This window comes from Globicephala melas, chromosome 9, assembly GCF_963455315.2.
Source record: "Globicephala melas chromosome 9, mGloMel1.2, whole genome shotgun sequence".
Lineage (NCBI taxonomy): Eukaryota > Metazoa > Chordata > Mammalia > Artiodactyla > Delphinidae > Globicephala > Globicephala melas.
The window spans coordinates 24,044,537-24,063,814 of record NC_083322.1 but is presented as its reverse complement, the minus strand read 5'-3'; the positions used below and the strand labels follow the sequence as shown (position 1 = coordinate 24,063,814).

Below are 19,278 nucleotides of genomic sequence, written 5' to 3'. Positions count from 1 at the left end.
AGTTTCAATCTCACCCACTAAACCCATGAGAAGGCTTTTTCCAGTGTAGTTGCCTATACACAAACACTCATACACAATTCCAGGCTAAGAAATTTGGGCTGTAATTGAGGCAGTTAAAGCATTGAGGTATTCCTCCCTAGATTCAAGCTCATGGATTAATATGATGAAATATTTCTTACATCCTTTTCATTTGCCATTTACATTCACACTCCATTTATGTCTCTCTCTCTCTATATATATATATATATATATATGTGTGTGTGTGTGTGTGTGTGTGTATATATATATACCATTAAGGAAGCACACAGGTCAAGTTGGTCAGGTTTAATGATTCCGTGGTTATTGTTATTATCATTTGAACACATCACTTCTGTTCCGCTAAGTCTGCTTACTGTAAACAGTCCAGGTCACCCAGCCTCCCAATCAGAACATTTAATCACAGTCTCTGCACCCCCAAACCCTCACAAAACAGACTACTATGATGAAATAACAGAAAGATACACATCAGCCCAGTCAGTGGCAAAGCACTGGTCTTTAGGATCCAAAGATCTTTACAACCAGCGAGAGCAGATGGGGGAAAGCAAAGAATAGGGAAGTGATACTGTTTGAACCCAACTTTTCTGAGCTCCTCATTTAGTAGTAACATGTGTGGGAAGACGACGCTTTCGGACTGAAACTCTATGACCTCCCTAAGTGAGCGGGCAAAGTACTCTGGTGACAGTAATGCATGAACACCCTGGCTGCAGGGACGTGGAGATTTAGCCAGAATGCTATCCACGGAGCGGCAAGTACCCCAGCCCGGCCTCAGCTGAATTCCCACCATTTTCCTGTGAGGGTCATAGCATCCTTCTGGAATCCTCTGCAGCAGATCTTCTTCCTCTTCCCTGCCCCTACAAAGGCAGAAACAGCTTGGGGGGGAAGGGTGTAAATCTCTGAGCTAACTCCTTATATCCAGGCAGGATCAGAGCTTCCTGATCAGACCCCTCTCTGTAAGAAGGTAGAATTTTTTTCTTAATGGAAGTTCAACATTGAGGGAAAGCTAGCAAAGTCATTCACTCACAATCTCAGGCCAACCCTGGGCAGACAGGTTAAGGCAGGGACAAATGTGAGGGGCCTAGAACCCTATCCAGGCCAAAAGCAGGTCACTCAGGAAATCCCTAAGATCCAACTGGTGCTCAGGGTTCTCTCTAGGATGGTCACAAGTGGTGTGTTTTGTCCAGATTGATTAGGTCATACCTAGCCCTAAGTATTCCAAGCTTCCCAGTTCCAAGATGAACTTCCCAAGTTCACTATTCCTTGGCCGTTTGGAGTAGGGGACAATCTGTCACTATTTCAATCTTCCTGGTTCCTCTCCAGCCTGAATTTGTGTCCCCAGAGAATTGGGGCAGCAGTTGACCAGATTCAAGATTTTGATGAGATGGAGTAAATAGCTGGTCCTTGTGCATGTTTAGAAATTAACTGAACTCCCTTGGGAGTCATATGTACTCCTAGCTCTGCACTAGGAGTATGATATTAAAACCAAAAACACCTTATTTTAAAAGACTCTCACTTCCCCAACTTTTGCACCTCTGAGTCCTAACCTCTCCCCCCGCTTCCCCTCACACACACCACCAGAAGATGCTGTCCCAACACTTTTAGTACCTCTAGGGCCCAAGGATAAAATGGCATTAATGGCATTTGGCAGAAAATCCCAACCCACACTGAGGATTCCTCCCATGTCAACACAGTGAAGAAATAAATGATAATGTAAGAGAAGAGGCAGGAGAAACCAGAGCCTGCCCCTTCTCACAGAAGAGGCACAGAAAATTGAGGAGTCAGTGAAAATGGCATCATCTCTTGCCAGAAGGCCACCAACTACCACCGGCTGGGAGCCGCATGATCACTTGTTTCTCCTCCGGACTGAAGTGCAAGATGGTGAGGATGGCGGTGAGCGTCTGCTGGCGGCCCACGGTGTCCGGCAAGGTTAGGAAGCGGTAGATGATGTTCTTGAGGTACTCCAGGTTGGCTCCCTCCCGACTCTGGTCCCTGATGTTCTTTGCAATGTGGCTCTGCAGGGCTCCCACCTCCTCCCGATGCCGCTCCCCCTCCTCCAGCAGCCGATCCTGCAGCTGATGCACCTCCCCCTCCAGCCTGTGCTTCTGCTTCCTCAGAGACGTGATCTCCACCTCCTTGCGGGCCAACTGCTCGGCGTAAAGGAAGAAAGTGGGCTCATTGGCCGCAGCTAGCTGCAGGGCTTGGGTCAGGCTGTCCGGAGCAGATGTGTCCGCTGGATCCCCAGGGCCCACACTGCCCACAGGGCTTCTGCGTCCCGGCAGCCCAGAGGACAAGGCCACAGAACGCAGCTGCTCCAGCTCCAGGTCCTTCTCGGCCAGCACGGCCAGGGCCCGGTCCCGCTGCTTGTGCAGCTCCTCCTCCAGTTTCAGCGTGCGGTCCCTGAAGTCCAGCTGGCTCCGCTCCAGTTCCTGCCGGTGGATGTGCTGCAGCCGGGCCAGCTCCTGCTTCCAGCCCTCAGCCTCCTGCTGGTGCTGGCAGTCGAGCTCCTCGCAGGACAGCCGCAGCGAGATGTACTTCTCTTTCAGCTCCGCCAGCTGCTCCCGGGCTTCCTCCAGCTCCTTGCCCAGGTTCCCGTCTTTGACGTTCTTGCTCTTGAGGACGACCTGGGCCCGCATCTTGTACCTCTCAAACTCCTCCTTCAGCTGTTTCAGCTCCTGCTGGTAGTAGAGTGCACTGGCCTTCTCCCCGTCGGCAGCCTCTGAGCTGGGCATTATCTCCAGGTTGCAGAGCTTCTCCACATCCAAGGTCACCTGGCTCTTCCTGGCCGCAACCTGAAGCAGCCTCTTCAGCTTCTCCATCTTGTCCTTCAGGACATTGACATCCAGACTGGACTCCTCTCCATGGCTGTCCAGAGGGGACCGGCTAGAGGCTGCTAGTGCCAGTGTCTTGTTCTCCAGGTCCAGCTGAAGAATGCGCTCCTTCAGCTTCTGGATGGCCAGCTGGTCCTTCTGCTTGGCTTTCTCATAGGTGCCCAGCAGTTCCGACACCTCAGATATTTGATTCTCCAGGGCCGCCACCCTCTGCTCTTCCAACTGCGATTGCTGTCGTAGCTGATCTTCGGCGACGGCTGTCTGGAAAACAAGGGAACAGGTGGAGATGCATCCAGAAAAGCCACAAGGCCCGATGGCAAACTTTGAGAAAGCAAGAGAGGGGAGCAACAGGGTTACGGGACGGAGGTGGCCTGGCAAAAATGGGAACTGGGAATTTTTCTGTTCGTTTGGGAGCTAACCCAAGCTCCTGTAACCTGCTCCCAGACACACATTACACCAAACAACATTAAGAACCTCTGTAGATCTGCTGTTGTTCGGCTTTAGCGTTTCTGCGCTCTGTTCTCATACGCCAACCTCACATGTGAAGTGTGCTCTTAACCATATGACATTCTTTTCCACTTCCAATATTCCTGGAAGTTCAAAATTGACTTGGATCTCTCCCCATACTGAAAGGTGGCGCTGTAAAATAGCATACCTTTCCACACAAGGCAAATGTTGACTGCAAGCAATACAACAGGTTATTTCTTCTGAGAAAATTCCCTTTGCCCCCTTCAGCCACACTACCTATAGGAATACACTGTTACCTATATATAGGCATATTCCTACAAGCATACACTCCACCTTTCACTGCACAGCCGCCACTACAGTGCTTCACAGAGCACAGCTGGGAAGATGCCAATGCCCAGATGCTCAGAGCTGTCTGGCTCCAACCCAGCCTACACTCAGAAACTCCACATCCTATTGGAAGCACACTCTGTGGATACTGTCAACACCACACAGAAAAGGATTTCCCAGGACTCACAAATGAAACTTTTTGAATAGCATCAAAAATCGACAGTGCAGGGTTTCCCTGGTGGCACAGTGGTTAAGAACCTGCCTGCCAATGCAGGGGACACGGGTTCGAGCCCTGGTCCGGGAAGATCCCACATGCCGCGGAGCAACTAAGCCTGTGAGCCACAACTACTGAAGCCCGCGCACCTAGAGCCCATGCTCTACAACAAGAGAAGCCACCGCAATGAGAAGCCTGCGCACCGCAACGAAGAGTAGCCCCCACTGGCCGCAACTAGAGAAAGCCCGCGCACAGCAACAAAGACCCAATGCAACCAAAAATAAAGAATAAATAAATAATTTAAAAATAAAATTGATAGTGCAGCCACTTAGTTCTAACTATCAAAAGAGGAAAAAAAGCCCTAATATTTCCCCATTTCAGGTTAAATGACTAATGTTTGAAGGAGATGAAGATAATTACCTTCCTCATTTCCTGCTGCAGCTGAGCCTGGAAATGGCTTTTAAGGCAGGCGGCCTCTTCCTGAAGCTCCTGCAGCCGGGGGTCAGGCCGATTCTTCTCATCTCGAAGAGCCTGCAGCTCACCTTTCAGCTCCTCTACCTCACGGGTCAGCTGCTTGGTTTGCAGTTCAAACCCTTCCATCTGACCTGCTGCATAGGCCCGCCCAGCCAGAGCTTCTCGGGTCTCTTCCAATCGAAGCTCCAAGTCCTGGCGCTGAGTCCTCTCCTCCTGCAGCAGCTTCTGGAGCTCACGCAGCATCAAGGCATGGTCACTCTGCTCTTGGGCCCGATCGTGCTGCTGCGTGATAAGTCGGGCTTTGGTTTCTGCTATCTGCTCCTGCAGCCCCTTCAATTCTCCCTCCAGCCGGCCCCTCTCCTCCTCTGCTTTTTTACTGGCATTATCTAAGTCCTGTTTCATCTTCTTTTTGTCAGCCAGGTAAGAAGCTTCCATGCGGGACTTCTCCTGGGTGACTGTAGCCAAAGAGCTGGTCAAAGTCGCCAACTGAGTCTTCAGCTGGTGCAGTCGTTTGTCCACCTCCCCACTCCCAGACGGTCCATCCCCACTACTACTGCTAACGCCGCTCTCCGATCCACTGGCCTCTTCGGACTTTAGAGGTGGTGGTCCACGGGCCAGTCTGTCATCTTCTACCCCAAACTCACCCTTGGTGCTGGTGAGACTGGCCGCAGTCTCTAAGCTGGTGGCGGTCCCAGTGCTATCCTCGCTGTGAGTGGAGCATAGGTCATCCACAGAGTCAGGAAAGGTGAGGCCTTGAGGATGGACACCTGCAAGGCCCACATCCGCCTCGTGGGATACCGACAGCACCTTAATGCTGGCCTCCAGCGCCTCTTTCTCTTTCAGCAGACTTTTATAGGCGCGGACTACATCCTTGAGACGTGCCTGGTACTGGAGGAGCTGCTTCTTCTGGGTCTCAATGGTCTCCAGCAGGTCCTTCTTGCTTGGGCCGCCCCCGAAATTCATCCCAAACTTCTCCATGAGGGTTCAGAACGGGTTGTTCCACGTCAGTGTTCGGACAGCCTGGGAGAGGGTCACGAAGACGCTGGCGGGGAGAGAGTTGTCCCTAAGGCCGCACACCCGCTCCTCACAGCTATTCGTGACCGGATGCAGGGCAGCGGGGCAGCCTGACAGAAGCGCCCGCCAGGTCCCAGGCAGCAGGGCAGGGGCGGGTCCTATGGCGGAGCGACGCTGGCACGAGAGGAGCACACTGCCAGGGCTCGCCCGCACTGTCCCAAAAGCCGCTCCGCGCTCCCAGCTCGCCCGGGCCACAGCAACACCGGCCAGCCCCCCCGGCCAAAGCTTCAAGCTGAGCGTAGCCCCATTCCGACTTCCTAACTCTAGCGGTTAGACAACCGCGCTTCCGGGGCCACTGGAAGTGACGACAGCACGACGCCTCAGGCCCCGCCCCCCGTGGGCGCGAGGTGGGCGGAGCTACTTCAGTCGAAGGGTGGGAAGCCGCCTGTTGCGAGCCCCGCTGGGCCACGAGTCGGTCACTCTCCACCAGAGCAGAGCAAGCAAAGTCGAGTACACGGAAGTAATGCTGGTTTGGTGAGGGCGCCTGATCTTGCCCTAGCGCTACGATCAGCGAGGGACGGGGGTGACGTCGCACTGTGTCCTTACCAAAGACCCAGGTGAGCCACACGACCCCACTGTTTGGGGGCTCAGTGCATTTGTGTCCCTAAAGAGCAACAATTAAGACTCCCTTTCGGACCACGAAAATGACAACCCTTTCTAGGACAGTATTTGGCACCTAGTAGGTGTACAGTATAATTATTAGCATCCTTCCTGAGTTCTGCTGAGTTCATTAAACCAATATATATAGATGACTATATATAGCCATGATGTCCATCCTAAGTGCCAACTATATTTCAGAAGCTTCACAGGAGTTTTGCTATTTAGTCTTTACAGTAATTCTGCTGAGTGGGTATTATTAGCACTATTTTACAGATAGGGAAACATGAGGCACAGAGAAGCTAAGTAACACGCCCAAGGTCACACAGCCAGTAAGTTTAGAATCCTATCTGGATCAGTCTGAGTCTCAACATAACCAAATGCTGTGCCAGATGATCACCATGAAGAAACAAGGTCCTGCCCTCAAGGAGACCACATCTAGAGAGGAAGCAGACGTGCAAACAGCAGTATATTCAAAGTGGTACAGAAGTTAAGAGGAGGGAGACCTGTCTAGGGGAGACAGAGAAGGCTCTCAGTGGAAATACTTTGGGATTTGAAGGATGAGTACTGATTGCCTATCTAACTAGAGATGAGGGAAACAAACATTCCAGGCAGAGGGAAAAAAATGCAAGGACTCCTGGGGCATCAGAGAGCCTGGCTCACCCTGGAAGCAATGAGAATCATTTCAAGGCACTAGCTTAGGGTATGCGAAGGAGGTGGCAACAGATGGGGCTGACACAATAGATGAGGACCCAAATTAAGGCATTTGGATTTTATCTTGGGTGATAAGACACTAAAGGATTTTCATCACAAGAGTGGCATCATCAAGTCTTGTATGACAAGGTGAAGATACCAAGGTGCAGAAGGCCATTTTCATTCATGGGGATCAGATGGTAGTGAAATAGAGCAGTGACAACAGGGATGGAAAGAAAAAGGCTAATTGAAAGAGCTAAGGATGACTTGGTCACCACTAGTTGTGTTATTATATTGGAACTCTTTTAAATGTGCTCTTCAACATTGTAAAAACCTTCTTAAGAATGCAAGTCTGTGACTGAAGAGTAAAAAAGTCATGTATTCACTTATACCTGGTGCCCAGAGTCTGTTCTTTTTACAGACTGAGGGTCAGAATGGGGCAGACACTAGAAGTCTGTTCAGACCCAGATTCTTGGTGGCCCAGATAACATCATCTGCATCACACAAAACATTCAGATACATTATCTTATCATTTTAATCTTCACCGTAACCTCATGAGACAGGACAGATATTAGTCTCCCTTTATAGATGAGAAAATGATAGGCTGTGAATATTGTTGAAGTCAAGCCCCCATCCCCCCCCAAAAAAAGGCAGAACTGAGAATTTAACAGAGGCCTGGAACAATGGCACAAAGTGGGTACTTAGTAAATATTTGTGGAAGGGAGCGAGGGAAGGAGGGAGGGAGGAAGGAACTTTCTCTGATTCCCAGCTCACTTCACCATGTCCAGTCCATAAGCAACTGATCCTAGAAGCCCACTGCAAATCCAAAATAGGCAAAACGCCTGCCCTTGCTCCACTGAGCAACCAATTAGTCCATTCAACCCAGCCAGCATTTGTTAAGCATATATTAGGTGCCTGGCATTGACCCAGTCTCTGCCATAGAAGAAATTTAAATTAATTCCTATCTTGCTATTTTGCCTCAGATGCTAAGATGAGTGCGGAAATAACTTATGAAGCTCTTTGGCAAGAGCCTCACAAAATCCTAGATAGCTGTGCACTGAATATCCAGGTTCCCAGGTCTGTGGCAGAGTGAGGAGGGAACTTTAGAAAGGCTGCCCTCTTCGACTGAAAGGCATTGTTTCCAGGGCCATCAAGGGGAAGGCAGAGTTCTCCAGTATACAGAAGTAGGGTCTACGACCCCGCCGCCAGAACTGGGGATCTTCCACTGTTTCTGCTGATTGGGGATCTATGAAGGTGGCGTTTGAAGGAACCATGAAGTGCATCTTCTTCCACCTCTGGCGTACTCCTCTCGAGATTCTATGGTCACTGAACCACCTGCTACGTTCAGAGTCCCTCGCTGGGAGCTGGGAGGACAAAAGGGAGGATTAAGACACTTGCACAGAACTTCCGCTCTCCCGGGGAGGAGGCTGGAGGTCACCAAGAGCTAAACCGGAGCCCAGAGTGCGTTGGACGCAACAAACCAAGGCCCAGAGACCGGCCACTGAAGATGGGGGTAGAGGGCCGTTATGGAGCGTTGTAGGCTTTCCTCGGCCCTGCCCGGGTTGCCGGTTCAGCGCCATACACCTGACAGGCGCGCTAGCAACTTGGGGACACCCAGGCCCTTTCCATCTTTAAAGCTGGCGCGGGACCGGGGGAGGATGCGGAGGCTCGCTCAACTTCAGTGTCTTCCGGAGCCACGGTCTGGAGGCGGGGCGGGGGCGGGGCCGGGGCGGGGGACGGCCCGAGGTGACGTAGGGCCGGCCGGGACGCGCGGAGGCCGCGGCGGCGCCTCCTCCTTCTGCTGCTGCTGGGCCCCATCCCCCAGCGGCCGGTTCCAGCCCGCACCCCGCGTCCGTGCCCGCGCCCCCTCCCCCGGGCCCCGCCATGGGCCTCACCGTGTCCGCGCTCTTTTCGCGGATCTTTGGGAAGAAGCAGATGCGGATCCTCATGGGTGAGGCAGATCAAGCGCGCGGCCCGGACTGGAGCACCAGCCCCCGCGCAGCCTTCTCGCCCCTGCGTCCCTCCAGCCCAGCTCACCCCGGTCTCTGACCCCGAGTCACCCACCTCCTAACCCCCCGGGGCCGCTACTCTCGGGTGGGTCGCGGTCTGCAGCACTGTCCCCGGGGCCTGAGACCGAGAGCTGCGGGCCTGGGTGGGGTGAAGCTCCCTTCGCCCCAGCCCGGCTCGTAAGAAGGGAGGATTCCGCCCTTGGAGACGACTTTTAAAAGGAGCGCGGCCTTTCTTTTGCGCCTCTTTCCCCTCAATCCTCTGCCGCCCCTCCCCCGCTTTGGGGGCAGGAGTTGGCGCTCCCCACCCTACTGCACTCAAGGCCCCGAAGGTAGATAACAGCGCGCACCTGGAGGCGCTCGGGCTCTCCGCCCCCGTCACCATCAGCTGTCCTGGCCTCTCCCCTTTCCTGGGCTCTAGGGGGCTCCCTCGCTCCCATCTCCAGCCCTGTGCCCCTCTCCGTTGCAGTTGGCTTGGATGCAGCTGGCAAGACCACAATCCTGTACAAACTGAAGTTGGGGGAGATTGTCACCACCATCCCCACCATAGGTGAGTCCGGAGGCGAGACCGGGAGGAGCGGGAGCGCGGCGGCGGCCCTTCTGAGGATCTGCTCTGCATTCTGCCCCAGGCCCTTATTTCTGTGCAGGGAGCTGACCCTGACATCAGATACTGCTACCTGAGAAGTGGGTCAGGGTATCTTTACGTGCAAGATGAGGCAGGATGGATGTGACCTAGCCCGGCCCCATCTGTGGGCTAGCTGGTCCTCTGGGGTTCTTTTCCCCTGGGCCTTCGTTGCCTTCTAGTTTTATATCCCTGCTGAATCCACTTAGTTTTAGTGAGTTCCTTCCTTTCAGGATTTTTTCCTCATATTTTTACCAATTATCTGCAGGCTTCAACGTGGAAACAGTGGAATACAAGAACATCTGTTTCACAGTGTGGGACGTGGGAGGCCAGGACAAGATTCGGCCTCTGTGGCGGCACTACTTCCAGAACACTCAGGTTGGGGCTCCCCAACCCCAGGGGAAGAGGGTTAAGGTTAGAAAGACTGAGATGTTGGCCCAGGCCAGGAAAAAACCCTTACCTCCTTCTACCCTCATTTGTAGGCTAGCCTCTCCTCATATTTTCAGAACTGGCCTCAGACTTCTGAGACTTAGCCACCGTAAGCGTCTCCTGAGAAGCAGAATTCTGAATCTACACTGCCTGATTTAGCTCTCATCACATGTCTTTTCCTGTTCCCTTACACATCTTTTAGCTAGACTGCTTGCCTGAGGGCAGAGGCTGTATCCTTTGCTGGGTGTCTCCAGTTTGTGCGAGAACATCTGCAAAGCCGTAGTGGAAGTTTACTAGATGAGAAGGGTTTAGACACAATTAGACGTGGGCAGAAGAGAGGAAGAGCCAGACTAGGGTGTATGTGTCCCAGGCTCGAGTGATTGCTCCTCCTTTCTTCCTTCCCACCCAGGGCCTCATCTTCGTGGTGGACAGTAATGACCGAGAGCGGGTCCAGGAATCTGCTGATGAACTCCAGAAGATGGTGAGCACCCAGAGCCCTGGGACAGAGAGATCCTCTGTGCTGGTGTGAGAGTCAGGAGACGCCTCAGAGGCCTTGAATGTGTGATTCTCTTTGTGGACACAGTCACAAGAAGTAGCTCACCCTGTTTTGAATTGGGGTCAGGTAAAAAGTATAGGACTTACTTTTTCCTTGCATTCTCTCCTGTCTTCACAACTGACTCTGAGAAGTTGGTGGGGAGGGGGGAAGTTCTACGTGGCGGAGAGAAACATCATCTTACGTTCTTATTTTTCCATTTGGAAATTTTGTCATTTTGACTAGGGCAAGGAGTCAAATTAGAAGAAGACCCTTTCTGCACTTCAGGCCAAAATGGCCTCAAGCTAGTTTATAACTCTGTCTTGGGTTCAGCAGTAGATGACACAATATTCTATTCTTCTCACAAATATGCTAGAAGGGAAAAAGGGGGGGCTCCCGTACACAGCTGGATTCCACCCCCTTTGCCTCTCCCAGCTGCAGGAGGATGAGCTGCGGGATGCGGTGCTGCTGGTGTTTGCCAACAAGCAGGACATGCCCAACGCCATGCCCGTGAGCGAGCTGACCGACAAGCTGGGGCTACAGCACTTGCGGAGCCGCACGGTGAGGGCCTGCCTCTCCCAAAGGGGCCCCAGGCCAGGCAGGAAATAAAGGCATCCCCTTTTCTTCCCTGCTACTGACCTCTTTCTTTCCTTCTCCCCACAGTGGTACGTCCAGGCCACCTGTGCCACCCAAGGCACAGGTTTGTATGATGGGCTGGACTGGCTGTCCCATGAGCTGTCGAAGCGCTAACCAACCAGGGGCCGGCCCCTGCTGCCCAGAAGCTCCCGCGTGCATCCCGGGATGACCAGACTCCTGGACTCCTCAGGCAGTGCCCTTCCCCCGCATCTCCTCCTCCCCCGCAGACAGCGGCCTCTGCTCCTGCCTGCATGTTGTCTCTGTTGTGGGAGCCTGGGGCCCTGCTCTCTGGGCACGGAGGGCTCCGCTCTCCTGCCTTCTGGGACCTGTGGAAAGGGGCTTCTGGGGCCAGGGCCCCTTCTGCCAGAGGAGGAGCAGGGATCTGGGTTTACTTCTGTTTCTTCCGTTTCGAGTGTACCCTTGGGGCCAGGTGGGGAGGGAAGGTGAGGGCTCCGGGTGGTGCTATGATGTGGCACTGGATATTGAGTAATAAATTTGCTGTGGTTTGTACATGGTGTTGTCTGTAGCCTAGAGGTCGGGGGCTGGGTTATTGGCTGCAAAGAGACAATATGGGGGAGGCTCAAAGCAGCTAAGGCTGCAGGGCCTGCCCCGTCCCCCCCAGCACACACACACACACATCGCTGCCCTCATCTAGCTCAGCTTCTCCTCCTTTACTCTTGAGATTGGAAGTATTTAGGGGCTCCAATGGAGGAAATCTTCCTTCCCCAATTCCAAGGGACCTTTGCTGCTGTAACAGGCTCTACCTTCATGGGTCTATAAACCACCTAATGCCCATTTCCCATCCATCTCCCAGCTACTTAGAGAAGTAGGCAGTGGGTCCTGGAGGCTATTGGACAACAGAGACTCTTTGGTGAGGGAAGGACTGATATCCTTAGGAGCAGCCCTTGCTGGTTGCCCAGCAGCAGGGCAACTGGGGACCGAAGAGGGTGCTCTGTGGTCCCCCCACCAAGGCCAGTCTCCTTACCCTGCTCCTGAGCCAGCCCTTCCTGATTAGCATGAGTAATCTGATCCTTGCTGGTTATCTAGGGTTTCCTCACACTCCCTGAAAAGTACCTTCTGAGATGTCTTGGCTTCATCCTCCCAAGGGCCATAGAAGTTAATAGATTTTTCTTAGGTATCTTGAACTCTAAAAACACTTGAGCCCCAAGGGAGCCAGGCAGAACCCACTTCCTAGGGAGGAAAGAGGTTGATTTCTATCCTATGATTGAAATGAGGAACACAAGTGAAGAAAGGGAGGGACTTGCCTGAAGTCACAGGTGGTGGTTGGCACAGGCTGAAGTTCTGATTCCCAGTCAATTACCTCGATGCCTGGAGTGATGTGGGGAGGCTAGTGCCAGTGGCCCTGGACCCACTTCCTCTGGGCTGTGGATTGATGTTGCTGAGCCAGTGCCCTTTCTCCTCTATGGTGGGATAAGAGGCAACCCTCACAGTCACAATGCTCCCGGGTCACAGAGGTGCTGGGCCCCAGGCCAGCCTCTGCCTAGGAAGTTCCGCCTGGGAACATCTTCCGGTAGGCACTAAGGGCCTGATTCGGAGCCCTATGGCCTGTAGAACCTCACCACTGGCGGGGAAGGCTGGGCCAGACTGAGTCATCACCTGTGGTGCCGGCCCCATGGATGAAGTGGAGTGGATGCCAAGACAACCCAAGGCCAAGGACCTAAGGGTTGGGCTCATCAGCTGGGCGGGATCCTACCTCACTTTTGAGACATATAAGAATACTGTCACTGCTACTGCAAAGGGTTTGGGCCGGAGACAGGTAACAAAGCAAACCTGCACTGGAACCATTTTTCCCAAGCCGTGTGTGTGTGTGTGTGTGTGTGTGTGTGTGTGTGTGTGTGTGTGTGTGTGTGTGTGTGTGTGTGTGTGTGTGTGTGTGTGTGTGTGTGTGTGTGTGTGCCATTGTCAGGGCAAGCCAGGCTTTTCCTCACAGGTCTCCATTGCTCCATCTCCCCCTCTCTAACCCTATTCTAGCAGGTGAAGCCTCAGCCCTGGCTTTGCTACCTTGTCTTGCTCTGGCTGCTCCCTCCCCTCTATCCCAGCACAGTTGGGTGTGTTATCACAGAAAGGAGAGGTGGAGAGGCCAGGCTGGAAGGCAGAATTGTGGGCGTCCGGGAAGTTGGACCAGCGGGGTTACTGCAAAGTCTATGTTCCGGTTGTAGTTTGAGACTGGGGTACTCCAGAAGCCCTCAGAGATTTGGTCTTCATTTTAGAGAGTGATGTAGGCGCCTCTCGGGATGGTGCTATAGAGCAAGGCAGTGGCAAGTTCTTCTCGCTTATAACAAGGTTGATCACAGCTGAAACAGACAATTCCATCTCAACTGTCTGTGCTCCCATCCCCGTCCCCAGAGCCCGGGCCTGCCTGTAAGAGGTCTTTCTTTTCTCCTGCCATGGTGGAGAGGTGGTTTTGGGGGGCGGGCGTGTTGTCTGAGTGTGCTGTCCAGGGGCGACAGTGAGAAAGAGAGAAGTAAGACTTAAAAGCATTTATTGGAAAGTTAGGTATTTAAGGAAGCAACCAAGGAAGAGAGAGGGAGTGTTACCCTCCATTATCTGGAGGAGTGGGCATCTAGAATGTCTCTTGGGATCTTGAGAAGCCCTGTGGCCCCAGTGGTGGACGAGCCCTGAGATCCTTAGATTACCACTGGATGAGAGGGTAGAAGAGTGGACAGCAAGGAGGCCAATGTGGAGGGAAGGTGGTTGCCCTCAGCGAAGGCGCTGGAGTAATGCCAGGGGTGATAGTTGAAGGGCTCCTCGGTCTAGTCTCTCGGCAGTACTGATTTCCTTCTTCTCCCTCCCAATGCCTCCAGACCTGGGAGATCCTGGTGAGCAGTAAGCATGACACACAGGCTGTGGTACGACTAAGAAGCTTGCAGGGCTTCTACCTTCTGTGTGAGGCGGATGGTTCTCTGTGCTACGGCCGGCCGAGGACAAGCCATCATGGATGCTTCCTAATCCACTTCCACCGCAGTGGCAAATGGACCCTCCAGTGCCTCATCAGCGGTCGTTATCTGGAATCTGATGGCGAGGATGTTTTCTGCACCTCCCGGACCCTCTCAGCTTACCACATGTGGACCCCCCGGCCAGCCCTGCATGTCCACGTGATCCTCTACAGCCCCCTCAACCACTGCTATGCCCGGGCTGACCCCACCATGGGCCGAGTCTGGGTGGACGCACCAGTTCCCTGCCTGAAGGAATGTGGCTTCCTGTTGCATTTCCAAGATGGATGCTACCACCTGGAGACCTCTGCACACACCTTCTTGTCCCACTTAGACGGTCTGGTCTCCCAGCCCTCAACACAGACAGCTTTCCACATGCAAGTGCGGCCTGGAGGGTTTGTGGCGCTGAGTGATGGAGAAGGAGGCATGTTGTATCCACAGGGCACACGCCTGCTCCTGAGCCTGGGCTCTGATCCCCATGGGGGCGAGGAGTGGCTCATCCTACAGCACTGCCCTACCTGGGTCAGCCTCAGGTCCACGACTCAGAAGTTTCTCACAGTTGTCTATGGCAAGTGCTGGGTCCAACACGGCCATAGAGGGAGGGAGGGCTGGCTGCTGAAAAGAGGAAAGTATGTTTGGGATCAGTGAGGATTTTTGAAACTAATGCTAAGGAAGATCCCGAGGTCCCAAGAGGATCTCTGCTGCCATGGAGAAGGGCTTTAAACCAGGGGCATGGGCTTGGAGAGAAAGCGGCCTGGGTCTTCTCCAGGCCATTATGGTGCAACCGAAGGTGATGAAGCCTGAGGAGGGAAAGCAGAAGGAATACCAGCCATGAAGTGTGGAGGAGGGGCTGAGGTTGAGGCCAGACTCAGGCTTCTTCTGATGTGTTCTTCCCCTGCAGACGTGGATGTGTGTGCCGCCTCTGAGCAGGTAACCCCAATGTCCTTGTTCCAGTTTGAATGTGACAACAAGAGCCCTACCTTGCAGCTTCGTTCAGCCAATGGCTGCTACCTAGCCCAGGTGAGACCTTGACTTTCTGAGTAAGAGAACCCTTAAGCCCTGAGCTCTCCCTCTCCAGACACACTTTTTCCTTCTTCAAGGCAGATGATCAGATGGTGAGGTAAAGTGTGGAGGTCCTTGTCAATAAACATTCATTTTCATCCAATGGGCCCACTTTCATTCAATGGGGCCTCTTTAAAAAAAAAAAAAAAACGTAAACTTTATTGAGGCATTATTTACATACAATAAAATGCACCCATTTTAAGTGTACAATTCAATAAGTTTTGACAAATGTATGCAACCATGCTACAATCATATCACAAGTTAGAGACTATTTCTATCACCACAGAAATTCCCTCTTGCCCCTTTTCAGTCAGATCCCCTCCCCTCTTGCCCTCCCCACTACCACTGGTATATAGTCTGTCACTATAAGTTAGGTTTGCTTACTCTGGAATTTCACATAAATGGAATCATACAGTAATTACAGTATATATACTTCTTTCACTCAGCATGATGTTTTTGAAATTTGTCCACGATGTCATATGTATCAGTAGTTCGTTCCTTTTTATTGCTGGGTAGTATTCCATAACTCTACTCATAAACACAAACATAATTCGCTTATCCTTTCACTTGTTGATGAACACTTGAGTTGTTTCCAGTTTGGGCCATTATGAACAAAGTTGCTATGAACATTCGTGTACAAGCCTTTTTGTGGGCCTATGCTTTCAGTTATCTTGGGCAAATACGTAAGAGTGGAATTATTGGGTCATACGATAAATGTGTGTTTAACTTCTGAAGAAAATGTCAAGCAGTTTTCTAAAGTGATTGTACTATTTTACATTCTCACCAGTAATGTATGAGAGTTCTAATTGCTCCACATCCTTTCCAATACTAGGTATTGTCTGTGTTTTTAATTTTAGCCACTCTAAAATTAAATGTGTAATGCCATCTTATTGTGGCTTTGCTTTGCATTTCCCTTATAATTAATAATGTTGAGCATCTTTTCTTTTTTTTTTCCACTGTTTTTGGTGGCTGCCCTTTATTTATTTAAATTTATTCTATTTTATTATTTTTTTTAAATTTTGGCTGCATTGGGTCTTCGTTGCTGCGTACAGGCTTTTTCTAGTTGCAGTGAGCGGGGGCTACTCTTTGTTGCGGCGTGCGGGCTCAGTAGTTGCGGCTTGTGGCTCCAGAGCACAGGCTCAGTAGTTGTGGCACATGGGCTTAGTTGCTCCGCGGCACGTGGGATCTCCCTGGAGCAGGGCTTGAACCCACGTCCCCTGCATTGCAGGCAGATTCTTAACCACTGCGCCACCAGGGAAGTCCCCAAGCATCTTTTCATCTGCTTATTGGCCGCTTGTATATCTTCTTTGTGAGGTGTCTATTCAGATCTTTTGTTTCTTTGTTATTGGGTTGTCTTGTTATTGAGTTGTAAGGGTTTTTGTGTGTTCTAACATCAGTCCTCTGCCAGAGTTATGTACTGTAAACGTTTTCTGCCAATCTGTGGCTTGCCTTTCATTTGCTTAATAGTGTCTTTTGAGCAGCAAGTTTTTCATTTTGATGAAGTCCAATTTCTCCATTTTATAAATGGTTAGTGCTTTTTTCTTGCCCCAGGAAATCCTTGCCTACCCCAAAGTTGCAAAGAATTTCTCCTACGTTTTCTTCTAGATGTTTATAGTTAAACTGCGGTTATAGTTTAGCTTTCACGTTTATGACTATGATCCACTTCGAAATGATTTTGGAGTCTGGGCCGAGGTTCGTTTCTGTCCATATGGGATACAGCACAGACTGGAGAAGTGGGAGAGCTGAGGTCACAACATGTTTTCCAAAAAGCATCTGAAGGCATAAGCGTACCCTGGGAGAATAAAAAAAAAGCTAGAGGGTGGGATGTGGAAAAGAGGGTCTAAAATAAAAATACTGAGAAGAAAGCTGAGATTTGGGGTCCTTGCTTCCCTTCTCTGTTCCCGATCTTCTCTCCAGAGGCGCCATAGGACAGTGATGGCTGATGGGCACCAGCTGGAGGCTGAAACCTTCTTTCGTATGTACTGGCACCGTGGCAGGATCATCCTGCAGTCTCCCAGTGGATGCTTCTTGGGCATCGCAGCCAATGGCCTGCTGGTGGCCAGTGCCACCATTCCAGGTGAGCGAAGCAGCCCTTGCCAGGTTATTCCAAGCCAGAGACGCTTTCAGAGGGAGCGGGGGTTATGATAGAAAGACCACTGGAGTTGGGGTCAGAAGATTTGGCTCTGTATATCTGCTGAATCACTGACTTTTCATCATCACTTGGGCAAACCACTTCTCTGAGGCTCAGGTTCATTGTCTCCATCATCAGTGGAGGTGACAGCCAACCTGCCTGCCTCACACGATTATCTTGAGGATCAAATAGATTCACACATCTCAAAGGAAGGAAGAATATTAAAATTTCTTGGCCTCCACGCTGTACTAAGTGCTTTCACAAACATTTCACAAGCACCTAGCGTGAGACGTGGCACATAATAAGTGTTCACTAAATATTAAGATAATTGACGACACCCTTCTGCCATTAGTGCCCGTCTTCCTGCTTCCATCTGGGAAAGCACCTGGAGGCGGCCCATCCAGATAACTTCTTCCTGTTTCTTCCAGGCCCAAATGAGGAATTTGGGATTCAATTGGCCAACCGCCCCTTCCTCGCCTTGAGGGGACGGTATGGGTATGTGGGTACCTCGTCACGACACGACCTCCTGCAGTGCAATATGGATCAGCCCGACTGCATTTACCTGCTGCCCTGCCGCCAGGGCATCTACCACTTCCAGGGTGAGTAGCTCTTCTTCTTCACCCCTGGGTTCATGGTCTAACCCAGCCTTAGCCCCAGCTCAGACTTCAGGGCCTGCCACTCAGGGCCTACTTATATAAAAGCAAAAGCAGAGTTTCTGTTTGCTTTTACACTTCAAGGCCCCCAGAGTGGGTGGGGGGTGCAGAACAGAAGCCAGCCCTCCTGTGTTTCTAGAGAGGGACCTGCCAACACAGGCAGTGTAGGGTGGTCCAGGAGGGGTGGCGTGCCTCCTGGGAGCCTCTCAGAGGCTGTACTGAGGGAGGCTTTCCTCCAGAATGGCCCACCAACCTGATCTCTTCCCTCCGCAGCACAGGGTGGGTCCTTCTGGTCAATAACACCCTTTGGCACTTTTCGCCCTTGGGGAAAGTTTGCCTTCAACTTCGGTATAGAGCTTCAGGGCAGCAACTTGCTCACAGTGCTCGCACCCAATGGCTTCTACATGCGATCTGACCGAAGTGGCACCCTGTTGGCAGACAGCACAGACATTACCAAAGAGTGTGTTTGGGAATTCTAGGTAAGGTAAAGCGTGTAAGGACCGGGGGGTCTGGGACCAGGAGCTGAGGAACAAGAGAAGAAGAGAGGAGGGTGGGGAGGCAGGAGGCAGTTAGACCAAAAGGCAGCCCGGGCTGACTTCTGTCTGACAGCTCCGTCAACTCCACACATTTACTGCGAATCTGTGCCTTTTCTTTCAGGGCTTCTAGACCGAGACTTGCTGGAGAGAGGAGTCAGATCTAGGTTTCTCACTATTACGTCACGCTGACACTTGTGCTTGCCAGCCAGGCTGCAGGGCATAGGATGAGGTGTACCTGTGTAGCTCTCTTCATTAAGATGTGGAGTTTTGCCCCCTTTGTAGGGAAGGCGGGTAACTTTGGCGGGTATTCTTTCCACCCTAGGCACTTTCTACCCCTATGCCCCTGGATCCTTGGGGTGCTGATGGCACCCAGATATTTATCTGCAGCCCTGACCCTTCTCCTGAAGTCTAACCTTATCTCTTTCCAACTTACTGATTTTTTTGTGTGTGTGTGGTATACGGGCCTCTCACTGTAGTGGCCTCTCCCGTTGCGGAGCACAGGCTCCGGACGCGCAGGCTCAGCGGCCATGGCTCACGGGCCCAGCCGCTCCACGGCATGTGGGATCTTCCTGGACCGGGGCACGAACCCGTGTCCCCTGCATCGGCAAGCGGACTCTCAACCACTGTGCCACCAGGGAAGCCCCCAACTTCCTGATTGACAGTTGGCTTGACTTCATCCTGCCATCCCCTCCAAATCAGCCTCCTCACCCTCCCCTTCAAAGGTGATTCTTCCTGCCCTCCCCACGGCCATCTAGGGCACTGCCGTCCTCGCAAACTCTCAGACTCAAGACGCCAGCACCATCTCTCCTTCCTCCCTTACATTCCCTTCACCAAACCCTGAAAACTCAGGTACCTCCTTAACAGTGCCTCTTGAGTGCTTGCTCCTTCTTCATTGCCATCGCCACAGCGGGGTTCCAGGTTTTCCACCAAGAGCCTACACTGCAACAAGGGCTCCCCAGCAGGACTCCCTGCCACCAGTCCCATTCCCACCCGATATCTTCTCACC

The 19,278-nt window shown here is 52.1% G+C and overlaps 3 protein-coding genes across 4 annotated transcripts; 2 read left to right on the top strand and 1 right to left on the bottom strand.

Moving 5' to 3' along the window:
• Window positions 1–322: 322 nt before the first annotated feature.
• GCC1 (GRIP and coiled-coil domain containing 1) lies at window positions 323–5,693 on the bottom strand. 2 transcript variants are annotated; one of them, XM_060304989.1, is made up of 3 exons: window positions 4,294–5,693; window positions 1,797–3,125; window positions 323–1,758 (listed from the first exon to the last, which is right to left on the bottom strand). In XM_060304989.1, exons 1-2 carry the CDS (start codon window positions 5,323–5,325, stop codon window positions 1,830–1,832), a joined length of 2,328 nt encoding a protein of 775 aa, XP_060160972.1. In that variant the 5' UTR covers window positions 5,326–5,693; the 3' UTR covers window positions 323–1,758; window positions 1,797–1,829. The 2 variants fall into 2 exon arrangements, with proteins under 2 accessions (XP_060160972.1, XP_030709554.1); XM_030853694.2 differs by having other exon boundaries at window positions 323–3,125.
• A 2,766-nt stretch (window positions 5,694–8,459) lies between these two features.
• On the top strand, window positions 8,460–11,446 carry ARF5 (ARF GTPase 5). The gene is made up of 6 exons (XM_030853696.2): window positions 8,460–8,662; window positions 9,187–9,267; window positions 9,608–9,717; window positions 10,178–10,249; window positions 10,736–10,861; window positions 10,964–11,446. The coding sequence occupies exons 1-6, from the start codon at window positions 8,596–8,598 to the stop codon at window positions 11,048–11,050; spliced, it is 543 nt and encodes a 180-aa protein (XP_030709556.1). The 5' UTR covers window positions 8,460–8,595; the 3' UTR covers window positions 11,051–11,446.
• A 33-nt stretch (window positions 11,447–11,479) lies between these two features.
• FSCN3 (fascin actin-bundling protein 3) lies at window positions 11,480–18,313 on the top strand. The gene is made up of 6 exons (XM_030853697.2): window positions 11,480–12,713; window positions 13,762–14,458; window positions 14,792–14,910; window positions 16,870–17,029; window positions 17,512–17,682; window positions 18,010–18,313. The coding sequence occupies exons 1-6, from the start codon at window positions 12,570–12,572 to the stop codon at window positions 18,213–18,215; spliced, it is 1,497 nt and encodes a 498-aa protein (XP_030709557.1). The 5' UTR covers window positions 11,480–12,569; the 3' UTR covers window positions 18,216–18,313.
• The last annotated feature ends 965 nt before the right edge of the window (window positions 18,314–19,278 follow it).